General features: G+C 50.5%; 1 protein-coding gene across 1 annotated transcript; it reads right to left on the reverse strand.

Annotated features, from left to right (window-relative positions):
• Positions 1 to 1,309: 1,309 nt before the first annotated feature.
• LOC101076082 (E3 SUMO-protein ligase CBX4) lies at positions 1,310 to 6,211 on the reverse strand. The gene is made up of 5 exons (XM_003976471.3): positions 5,931 to 6,211; positions 5,760 to 5,803; positions 5,071 to 5,136; positions 3,474 to 3,540; positions 1,310 to 3,008 (listed from the first exon to the last, which is right to left on the reverse strand). The coding sequence occupies exons 1-5, from the start codon at positions 5,997 to 5,999 to the stop codon at positions 1,632 to 1,634; spliced, it is 1,623 nt and encodes a 540-aa protein (XP_003976520.2). The 5' UTR covers positions 6,000 to 6,211; the 3' UTR covers positions 1,310 to 1,631.
• Positions 6,212 to 11,878: the final 5,667 nt, after the last annotated feature.

The following is an 11,878-nucleotide window of genomic DNA, read 5'->3' on the forward strand; positions in this document are numbered from 1 at the left end:
TGAGAGACATTTGGGTTTTCCCCCGTTTTCTCTCTACCAACTCGTTAAAGATGACGGCCTCTGCTGCCTCGTGCGTTTAAGTTCTGGTCATTAAGCAGTTTTTCGAGTTTCTTACCGACTAAATGCGAATCAAATCAAATATCAGCGTCCTCCAAATGCTGTCGCGTGACGAGCAGACCTGTCCCCATGAACCTGTCCCCGTGAACCTGTCCCCATGAACCATGAACCTGTCCCCATGAACTTAATCCGGGTCCAGCCCGGAGGCCTGAGGGATCCTGGCGGATTTCCTGGACCGTTTTGGTCCCACCGGCTCACAGACGACGGAAACGCAGAGTCATCATTTCGTTCTCCGTATTTATGTGTGGCGACAGTAAATGGGATGGAAAGAGACATGTGACACGTGGAGCCCCACCGGGGATTCCCGCCTCCGCCAGGAGGAGAAGGCGCGAGGAGCACGAGGACAGCCATTTTCTCCCGTCTCCGCCCGCGCGAGGCAGCTCCTCTGATGGGCTGCAGCCCCGCAAATGGTCGCGAGGCGCCTGGTTCTGCCTCCGCTGCGTCGCACGGTCACGGCGCCGCGCACACGCGTCAGATCGGACTTAATGACGCGGAAACTGCAGCGTCATTCAGCGGCAGATCCACGTGGAAGCATCCTAAAATGGGAATAAAGCCCGGAAACAAACGCCAATGTTTATTTCTAGCACGAATGTGGGATCCAACAGTTTAACCTCATCCAACCCGCAGGTGCGATATAAAACCTCCACATGAGCTTCTCATGAGGAGAGATGAGCTATTTATGAGACTTGAGCTAAACTGCTGGATTGTGTTGGTGGTGTTGAGGCCTGTAATAACCCACAGTTATTACAGCCTGAAAACAATTATATTATTGCAAAAGCTTCCCCAGAACTCCCCCCCCCCCACTGAGCTGCAGCCACTTATGCAAAGTGACTCTGGTCACGCTGGTCACAGAGCAACTGGGGGGGGTCACAAACAGTGTTCCAACATAAGGATACCAGAACAGAAATAAACCATTTATGGACATAATTTATTAAACCTTAACAGAGGTGACTTGTGCTGAGCATCAGGTGATGGATGAGACAAAAATCTTCACAATTTTAAATGAGATAAAAGATGCAAAACCAAAGTGATATTGATCTCCAATAATAACATTTCATCATTTCATTAGGAAAAACGTGTCATTTCCTCCTGAACAGTCATCACACACACACACTCACTCACACACACACACACACACACATACGCACACACACACACACATACTCACACACCCACACACACACACACATACGCACACACACACGCACACACACACACACACACACATGTTTCAGTATATTCTTCCTCTCCATGAACCCACGATATCTAAACATCGTCGGGCGCATAAAGAAAACATCCATAAAAATGGAGACATTAAGAAGGTTTAAGGGCATTTTCCATGAACAGAGGTTCCTTCAACGGTGCAGCTTCAAGGTCAAGAAAAGTCACTGCGTGTGACAAAATCCCCAGAAAGGATCTGCATATGATGCAGTATAGCCCCCCCAGAAAGGAAGAAAGAGTCGCGCTTGGTCCGTCTGTACATTCACAGATGTGAAGCTCCAAACATCTGGCCGCTACGCTGCCACGTATTCCTTGAACGTGACCGTGAGACAGTTCGTGGTGATGTCCGTGATCACTATATTTCCCAGCAGCGGCTGAAAAGAGGGGAACTCTTCCTCTTTCCTCTGTTCGTGGCGGCTCTCTGAGAGAGGCGGGGGGGCTCCCTCGGCAGCCGCCGGCGCCTCTGTCTGGAGCTGCGATTCCAGCCGGTCTGTTGGCCTCTCAGGAGCGGGGGGGGCTTCAGCAGCATTCCCAGCCGGTGGTTCTGCAGGCCGGGGCTTCAGGACCCTCAGGTCAATAGGCTCCTCTTGGTCCACAAACCCACGTTCCTGTTCTGGGCTTTGTGAGGAGGCTGAATCACCGCTGGAGCTCACCAGCCTCTTAACGCCGCCCTGCTCCTGACTGGCTGCATCCGGGAGGCGCCGCTTCAGCGCCTGAAGTCCACCCTGGCCTCCTCTTCTGTCCCCGTGGGGGGGGGCTCCCCTGTCTGGGGTCACGGAGAGCAGATTAGACTTGGTGGTCAGTTGTAAAGGCTGATCCGCTGGAAGCTGCTGCTGCCCCGTGACCTCCACATCTTTACCCCGCTCCGCCACCGTCGGGTCACTTTTAGGGGGCTGCTTCCTTTCCTCAAGGCCGTCCCCGTTAAATCCTGAACTGGGAACGGTGGGCTTGTGCTTCGCGAACCCGTTCATGAGTCCGAGCTCCCTGACGAGTCTCATCTTCTCGTAGTGGCTCTCGGCGCCGCCGTCAGTTCCCGGCGTCGCCGGCTCTGCAGCCTCGGAGTCCCCGGCTCTCGTCTTGGCCGGGTGAATTCCATTTTCCATGTATTTGCTCATGACGATAACGATCCGCCCGTTCTTGTTCTTGTTCTTCACGATCTTTAGCTTGCTGCTGCTGACGGCGTCGGACTGCCGAGGCTCCTCCTCTGCACAGCCCATGTTTTTGGGCTCTTTGTGTCCGTTGAGATCTGCTGGGAGCTTCTTCAGCTCCATGGCGATGTCCTTGACTTTGGTCAGGCATCCCGAGTCCTTGTCCCGGACCCACTTCTGCTGGAGCACCGGGGGAAGGTTGCAGCCCTGGCGAGGCAGCTCCAGAGCCTTCACGTCCAGGGCCTCGGCACACAGGGGCCCCTGGACCTTCAGGTCAGGCTGGTACTGATGATGCTTTTTGCCGTTGAGCTGGTAGTAGAATTTCTTGCCGCTGCTCTGGCGGTCGCCATCCTGCTCCCTGCAGACGGGCGGGTACTGGTGGTGCTTCTGGCTGTTCAGCTGGTACTGCTGGTTCTGGGGGCGGAGCGTCTCTGCGGGTTTGGCCGGCTGACACCGGCCCTCCTCCAGGGATACCTCACGAATGTCGGCCAGGACGCTGGACCTCCGGGCAAAAGAGGGAACCTGTCGAGACCCAGTAACCCAGTCAGCATCATGGCTTCAAGCCGGGAACAAAAATCAACTTGTGCCGTTTAAAATTCATCATTTAAATTTAAATTCATTTGAATTAAATGATTTAAACTTCTGACCAAGTTTCGGACAAAGTCCTCTGCCATGATGGTGAGTGGGATTTTAAATCAGGCAGATCAGAAAGGAAAGCTGAGGGGTAATTTATGATGTTTTTTAGGGAATTTATCATAGGGAATTTCCAGGGTACTTGAGGAATGTTTTAAGGATGTATCCATTTAAAACCATTTAACAGCCACAGAGCGACCGTGTTGGGATCACATCCCTTTAAAGGGTGTGGACCCGTGGTCCCAAAGATCTTTGTCTCTTTTATTTTAAATAATGTGCTAAACGCAGACATTTAACTAGCAATAACGTCGTGACGCGATGGGACGGTTTGTTTTGTCCATCGTGGATCCGTACCTGAATGAGAAGGTGCTTGGGCTTGGGTCCTCTCTTGCGATATCCCATCAGCTGCTCTTGTCGTTCCCTGTGTGAGGAGACAACATCAAGCCATTAGTGAACCGTGTCGTGGAGATGGGTTGTTGTTGCATGGCAACACGTGGCAGGACTCCTCCTCGGGCCGGGCTGGAAAACACAGAGCCTGTGTTACAGGTTCCACAGGCAAACTCAAGCATATTCAAAACAAGAAGCAAATATTCCTCCTCAGTCTACATTCACACGGTCCCACCTGAATCATGATTAATAGCCTGTTCCACAACTGGATGCAGCTTTTCCAGACGGCTTCACTGTCCTGACAGGAGTTTAATGTCTGGAGATAAAGTCCAGTCCCCTTTCCCTCCCTCAGACTCAGCCCAAGTGTGTCCAACGCTGTAACTCAATACTGCAGACAGGAGTGATGTCAGTCCCCTCCCCCACCCCCTCGCTCACATCTAATTACAATGACGACTTGGTGTATTTTCATAGTCTGGCATTCAGGCGACTTGGCTCCCCGGAGAGACACGCAATTAGGTTCAATAAAGCTCTCCTCCTCACGGAGAGGGGCGACGGCACAGGCAGACTCCCGCCGATGCTGACGCTTCGCTTTAATGTGCGACTTATATGAGCCTGCGAGCAAGGCCAGGGACGGTGACACCACACGCGCCGCAGTCGCCGCGTCCTCATGGAGAGCGGTCTGGTGAGTCACTCGCCACAAGCTTTAGCAATTAGCGGAGCAGCCAATTTCACCAAAATTACACACACTTAGTCCTCCGCTGAATGACAGCACCACCTAAAATTAAGCTGGACTTGCACAACTCAGTTTGGGGTGTCTGACAATAATTAGCTTGAGTTAGCCCAGTAGCATTTGGATTTGCTCCGGTCACATGTCTGTTGCTAGCATTGGCGTGGTCCTGCTCAGGTTCATCCGTTATCCTCAAGGCCTCTGTGACAACGTTTACAGCACGCCGCTAATGTAAACACTGTACAGAAGAGTGTGGGAGGAAAGGAGATGGGTAGTCCACTGGTGCGAGAGGGGACGTTGCAGCAAAGATCTCAATTCACTCGCCAACGTTTCTGAAGACTTAAACATAAGATGACACTTATTGTATATTTAGGGTTAGCGTAGCGCACTGTAGCGATGGACACTGATACCATGGGTGTATAAGTGGGATTCCCCACAGGGAATCATAATGACCCCGTTATCCGTGTGGAAGAAGGTGCAGGTGTATCTGGTGACGGGCGGTGGGACAGCAGGTAGCCCTTCAGCGTGATAACCTGATGCTGGAGCTCAGAGCACGATCAGGTTGCAAAACGTAGCAAAGAGTCCACAGTTTGGCCGCAGTTTAACCCTGTAGTCGAGCAGCTGATGACACCCGGGCTAATCCTTCACCCACATGCTGAATTCCTGCAGCCCTCAGTTTATTGTCAACAGCAGATTAGTCAGGAAGATTAAGCACCAGCGTCCGACGGCAAACATGTGCTGAGTCACTTCAAACATGTGCTGAGTCACTTCAATCATGTGTCAGTGATGTCACACTTTTAAGGGAACCTGTGACACTTGTTCCTCTGGTGAACTCACCTCTCCTGGAAAGCGTCGAGCAGTCGGGGATCCAGGATGTTTTCCTCTGGTTCCCACGTGTTGTATCTGTTGAGAGGACACAGTGAGGACAGGGTGAGGACAGGGTGAGGACACAGTGAGGACACGGTGAGGACACGGTGAGGACACGGTGAGGACACAGTGAGGACAGGGTGAGGACACAGTGAGGACAGGGTGAGGACAGGGTGAGGACAGGGTGAGGACACAGTGAGGACACGGTGAGGACAGGGTGAGGACACAGTGAGGACAGGGTGAGGACAGGGTGAGGACAGGGTGCCCTGTCCAACAGAGGCAGGCATTGACAGGCGCTGGCTTCAACTGGCCCAAACCCAACCCCTGACTAACGAATCATCGCCTGTGTCAACATCACGCAGAAACACGCACCCCTGTGGATGCACGTGTCATAAATCATGAGTAACTTTTACGCGCGGCCGTGGGACGGCCCGGGCTGTGGCCGAGGCGGCTCCAGCCCGCAGCGCACGCACGCGGGCACCTTCAACATTGACAGGTCGCATTTACATGGCACAAACGGGTCGAGAGCATTTCGACGTGCGCAGCCACCCTTTTGCGCGCCCACGACCCGTCAAATGAGCGTTCATCCACAGCCGTGCACGCGTTAAACTGCCCCTGGGGAGGAAGACCACCTGCATTCAAACAGAAACTGGACTTACTTTGAAGACCATCCTCGCCACTTCACCAGATACTCGAACCTCCCCTGCGGATTGACACAAACAGGATAAAGAGCGCGTCGCCACTTTACGCACGACGCGGCGTCGGTCTTCGGCTCTTTCAACAAAGAGGAGATAAATTAAGGAAAGACACGTATGTGCACGCAGACGGACCTTTCTGCTCCGCTTCTTTTCGATGTTCTCTACCGCAAAGACGTGCTCTCCCGCGGCGGGTATCTCCATCTAGACAACAGAACCAGCCCAGCTGCTCTCTTCCTTGGCTTCTGGTCGCGCCGTAACCCTTCGTCCAGGCCGTTTTTCTGCTGCTCCTCCTCGGATGTGATTCTCAAGAGCAACCCCCTCCTCCTGCGTCTCTTCCCTCGCTTTTGCTGCGACTCCTTCTGCGGGAGAGCTGGAGAGGCAGCCAGAAAACGCTTCACGCAAACAGACGTGCGCGTGACGTCAGACACGGGGGTGGTAGTAACGGCGGTGGGCTGTTCCCGTGCTGCTTTTGTCATCTGTCGGAAATATTAACATCCCACAATACATTACTTTGAAAAAAAGAGTCCAATTTTGGCAATTATAGATTTTATGCTGCAGTTCTATATGTTATTACTATTGATAGAAGTCATCTTGTTTTTAGTGAGACATATGTGAATAAAATCATGTTTTACTGCTGCAACTGCGACGTCCGATTATTATCTGTCCGTGAACGCACCGCCTCTCCCTCCGGTGTCGCTGCATGTGAATCGAGCTCTCCGAAGGAAGGAGCCGTGAAAAAACACACTGGTGTCTCATTTTTAGCATTTTAACGGCCTTCATCTGCGGCTTCGTGTCTCAAATGTTGCTGCTCAGTCAACCATTTTGCGTCGCTTGGTATATTCTGACGCAGACTCGAGAACCATCTCACCCGCTGATTGTTGTGTCCAGGGTTGATAAATGGCTACATGATAGAATTGGTTTATTAGAATTTATATCTGACCGGTAAAAAAAAAAAAAAACATATTCCAGTATATTTAAAAAAGCCTGAGCAGCATCAAGCCCAGATTATGTTTGCCATCCATTTATGAAAAGAGGCTTGGACCATTACCGGGGTTCGAGGTTAAATGATACCACGTCACCGCTGTGTGAAGTTAGATTGGCCGATCGCTTTTCTGCGCACTGCCATGAATAGATTTCCATATTCTCCCCGAGTCAAGGTCACGCACAGATAACGCGTGCGGGGATTTTCCGTGGGATTCTCTCCGATGTAGGCCAGCTCCCCTTCAACCCTGCGGGCTCCTTTCGGTCCCACCGCGGTCCCACCAGGAGACGGGCCTCACCACTAATCTCTGGCCCTACAACAAGGTTTCGGGTGGGAAATGGGGCGATAAAACGGTTTAAACCTCCCATTCTGGAGCTCCGATGCTCGTCCAGCACACGAGCAACCGGGGCTCGCCTGGGTCTGCGTCGCTCGAGCACGAAACACGCACGCTCGGCTGCTAATGAGCTGTTTTAGGGGCCGAATTAAATTCAGCAGTGAGAGAGTTAAAGTGCAAGAAGCTGCAGCGCGCGGCCTATTAAAGGGCGGCACGAGGCGCTTTCCTTATAAGGCAAAGAGCAAAATATCACCTCCACAACTGTCTGTCCGCCTGTCTGTCTGTCTGTCTGTCCGCCTGTCTGTCTGTCTGTCTGTCCGCCTGTCTGTCTGTCTGTCTGTCCGCCCGTCTGTCTTCCTGTCTGTCCGCCTGTCTGTCTGCCTCTCTGTCTGTCTGTCTTCCTGTCTGTCCGCCTGTCTGTCTGTCTGTCTGGAGGGCTGTAGTGCCGTGACGGGCGCACACGCACACGCACGCACGGCTGCAGCGCCCGTTCAGCTGTGTCACTCCTAAATAAATTGGGGCAAAATAAGCGACAAACAAATAAAAACCCGAACATCTTAAATGATGACGCATTTAATGGTTAAATACGACGTCACACCTGTGCTCCGCACCACGTGACCGTTTTAAATCGATGTATTGATTAACAGGGACTTGTCACGCGACAGGTAATATAAAGCTGTATTTTGGCACGTGCGCCAGAGACAACTGGAATGTGACGCAGCACGTGCGCCTGTCAGTAATGCACGCGGAGACTTCACCTGAGCACGAAACCCGCTGCGGAGTTCCTGTTCAAACGCAGTTTATGTTCAGTTTATGGCTCCTTCCAGAGCAGGCACACACACACACACACACACACACACACACACACACACACACGCACACACACACACAGATGACATTTCTCCAGAGGAAGAAGTGGCGCTCTGCCTCGGAGAGCAACGGCGTCGTGGGCCAAAGTCCAGCGGAACCAACATCATCAATATCTTGGTGGTTTTTCTCACAGGAAGTCATGAACGTTCTTACGATACATCGACAAAAGGAGATTCAGACGTTTTCTGCTGCCTCTCTGGACAAATGCAAACCTTTATAGTTCTTTTATTTTGTTCAGAATATGATTTAAACACAAGACTGTGCTGAAAAGACTCATGCAAATGCATGGAGCATCCAAATGGCACATGACACCAGCGTGGTCTACCAGTGTGTGTGTGTGTGTGTGTGTGTGTGTGTGTGTGTGCTGATGTCAGAGCGGCCATTGCTCTGTCTATGACTCACCGCAGTAATAATGGATCTCTTCTGGTGGTTTGTGGTCCTGGTCAGCAACAGGTAGCACAGATACACTCCGGAAAAATTACTGGTGGGAAATGGAAGCAAAACTGTGTCGGAACAGGAAATAATGGTGCAAACGGAGGTAATAAAAGCTCATCTTGGTCCCGAGAGGCTGTTGTTCAGAAACGGAATCCTGAACTGTCCCTGAGGCTCCGTCTTCAGCCATAAATGTGGGCGAGCGTTTGTCCCTCCGGGTCAGCAGACAAGAAGGGAGATTAAATAAATTCAGTCTGGGGATTTTTCTGCCTGGCAGAAAATAAAGAGTTAAATAAATATGAAGCAAAATGTCGCCAAAATGTCTTTTAGCTTGAATTTGGTTGAAGGAGCAGTGTAATTAAGAGAGGGGAGACCTTCTGAAGCTGCAGTTTCTAATACTCTGAATACACTCTATTTATTTTAGCTTATTAAAGGGGTCATTTTTCTTATGACGAGATTCAAACGCATTTATTAATGTATGAAAATGGCAAGAAAGATGAAAGCAAAAGTAGTTCAAATCCTGAAAATAAAAGCAGAGGTGTGAGAACGACACTCTCCAAGTGTTGAGCAGGTGATGGGTGGTTAGTGGTTCGGCTGGTATTAGAGACGCCGTTGGAATGAAGACATTGTTTGATCATCCAACGCCACACCTTCATTCGTTTTGTCTGGCATTTGTGGCGAGTTGTATAAAACGATGACCAGTGTAACCGGTTTACAGACCAAACGTACCGTCTGTGTCAGTTGTTTTCCCCGTCTCTCCTTCGTGGCCCGAGGGGCCTCGTCCGTGGTCCCGGACTCCCCAACCGGCTTGGCGCTCATCTAGGCGGCTACTACTGTCTAATGATATCTCATTACTCTGGAATTATGATGATGATTGACAGTGGAGTTGCCATGGCAACTGGCATCACTCCAGAGAAAAGCCAAAGTTCCTGTCATTCAGTCAGGCCTCGCTTTTAATCTTAACGAGGCTTCAGGCGTGGAAGTTGATATCGTGAGAACTGTTTTAGAGGCATGAAGTGAAACTGTCGCACCTTCATGGAATCTCGTATCAAACACAGACGCACAACGACACAGAGGTGCTTTTAAAATGTTGAGTAACCCTCAACCCATGGTGATGGTGATGGTGATGGTGATGGTGATGGTGATGGTGATGGTGATGGTGATGGTGATGTGATGGTAACGAACCGAGAGGTTGCTGATCAGGGGTGGAACCACTCGGCCAACTCAGGATCCAAGGAAAGAACAGAGGTGAAAGTGAGGACTTTAGATAATAACAGATAATTTATCTGTCTGCAAACGCTAGCGAAGCCGGTTCTGAGGCCTTGGAACCTGAGGAACCTTCTCTGGAGCACAGCCACAACTCACCAAAAGAGCCCACGACAACATCACTGTTGCTGCAGTAAAGGTCAGAGGTCACGCTGAGACTGGTGCACTGGCGCTGATGATGGGATACACAGCAGCAGGTTCACCTGTTAGTGGCTCCAGGAGGAGATTTGGACTCTGTGATGTTGAATTAGAATAAAGCTGCATTTAATGCATTACCGCCATTTAATTCTTTGGCGGTTTGAAACATTAAAGTGGGAGCAGAAGTCGTCCAAAAGGAGGCAAATTCATAATTCCTATCAAGTAATTAAACCAAATTGATGGCTTCAGGTGCTCAAGTGTTCTGATTATGCTAACTCTGGGAAGCTAACCCTCACCCGACCGTGATGAAAACAAGGATCTGATGCAAATGAAGGGAAGCCTGTCACTTTAACGTCCACCGTGCGTGAGAGTATCTCACCTGATCTTGGCTGCACCACCCAAACGAGTCCTCTCGCACTCCTTTTTGGGTTTTTTTCATTTCCTGGGGAGATGGAATGTTAATTAGGGCCTTGACTGCTGCGGCAGCCTCAGAGGGCACGTGTCAGGATTACCAACTTACTCACTGATGGGGTAAAAAGCAAAGGTGATGAGGTGGGCTTCGTCCCCTCTCCATTAATTAATGTCTAACTACCCTTAGATGTGTGATATTTCCCTTTGATATGAGGAAACCAGCAGATTTATCTGTGTCCAACAGCTGTATGAAGGGAATTCAAATTCAAGTCTGAACCTTTTGGAATGATGCTTTTCTGCATTCAGCTGTCATCAGATGCGATCTCATCTAACTCAAGCATAACAACAACCAAGAGACGCCTAAAAAACAGGAAAAGATCTGAGCTGTCGTTGCTTTGATGACAACAACCAGTCAGCAGCCACCGCCCTGCACCTGGAGCTGCTGCTGTGGACCCACACATGGGTCAGGAGGTGGACTCCTGTCACCGCTGGCTTTGTTCCTGCTGCTGTGGAATTTTCCATTCTCCTCCCAGTCGCAGCTTCTCATCTGCAGGTTCCTCCACCGGGTCCCACCCAAGTTTATCAGCAGTCCCACCACCTTTGCCCAGTCCTGACCAGTTGGTGGTGGTAAAGCATCTGAACACTAGAAGCTGACATCAAATAGGAAAAGCAGAAGAAAAAGGTCCCTTTGCCAACAGTTGGGGCCTCCGGTGGGGGGCTGAGCAGCCAGAGAAGAGTTGGAGGAACATTTGATATCAATATCTGTCGCAATAAAAGGAGTATAAGAGCAAACTAACCCGAGAGGGTAGGGGAGAGAGATCAGCGGATTACCTGTAAGGTCTGGTAGTTTTGGGTTTTAATCTTTCTGGGGGGGGGCATATTTGACTGTAGAGTTTATTGAGGAAGATGGTGTGAGAGGAGCAGCTCAGCTGGGTTAGGGTTTGGAGGACAGGGAGAAGAGAAGAAAGTGGCTCCAATAAAACAACAACAACAAAAATTAGGAGGACAATATGGGAAATGAAAAGTGGGAGAATCCCAGGAGAAGCAAGGAAATGACTGTGTAGGTCAGCAGGGTAAAGGAGTGTGAGGGTAAAGGAGTGTGAGGGTAAAGGAGTGTGAGGGTAAAGGAGTGTGAGGGTAAAGAACTCTGAGGGTAAAGGAGTGTGAGGGTAAAGGAGTGTGAGGGTAAAGAAGTGTGAGGGTAAAGGAGTGTGAGGGTAAAGGAGTGTGAGGGTAAAGGAGTGTGAGGGTAAAGGAGTGTGAGGGTAAAGGAGTGTGAGGGTAAAGAAGTGTGAGGGTAAAGGAGTGTGAGGGTAAAGGAGTGTGAGGGTAAAGGAGTGTGAGGGTAAAGGAGTGTGAGGGTAAAGAACTCTGAGGGTAAAGAAGTGTGAGGGTAAAGGAGTGTGAGGGTAAAGAAGTGTGAGGGTAAAGAAGTGTGAGGGTAAGGAGTGTGAGGGTAAAGAAGTGTGAGGGTAAAGAAGTGTGAGGGTAAAGGAGTGTGAGGGTAAAGGAGTGTGAGGGTAAAGAACTCTGAGGGTAAAGGAGTGTGAGGGTAAAGGAGTGTGAGGGTAAAGAACTCTGAGGGTAAAGGAGTGTGAGGGTAAAGAACTCTGAGGGTAAAGGAGTGTGAGGGTAAAGAACTCTGAG

Source organism: Takifugu rubripes, chromosome 17, assembly GCF_901000725.2.
Source record: "Takifugu rubripes chromosome 17, fTakRub1.2, whole genome shotgun sequence".
Lineage (NCBI taxonomy): Eukaryota > Metazoa > Chordata > Actinopteri > Tetraodontiformes > Tetraodontidae > Takifugu > Takifugu rubripes.

Bases quoted from the DNA above. Each gene is read 5' to 3' on its own strand.
- LOC101076082 (XM_003976471.3), bottom strand. From the start codon at position 5,999: ATGGAGATACCCGCCGCGGGAGAGCACGTCTTTGCGGTAGAGAACATC. The intron at 3,541-5,070 runs GTGAGTTCACCA...CTCCTCACACAG, and splicing joins CTCGACGCTTTCCAGGAGAG to GGAACGACAAGAGCAGCTGA. The intron at 3,009-3,473 runs GTACGGATCCAC...GGGTCTCGACAG, and splicing joins CCAAGCACCTTCTCATTCAG to GTTCCCTCTTTTGCCCGGAG.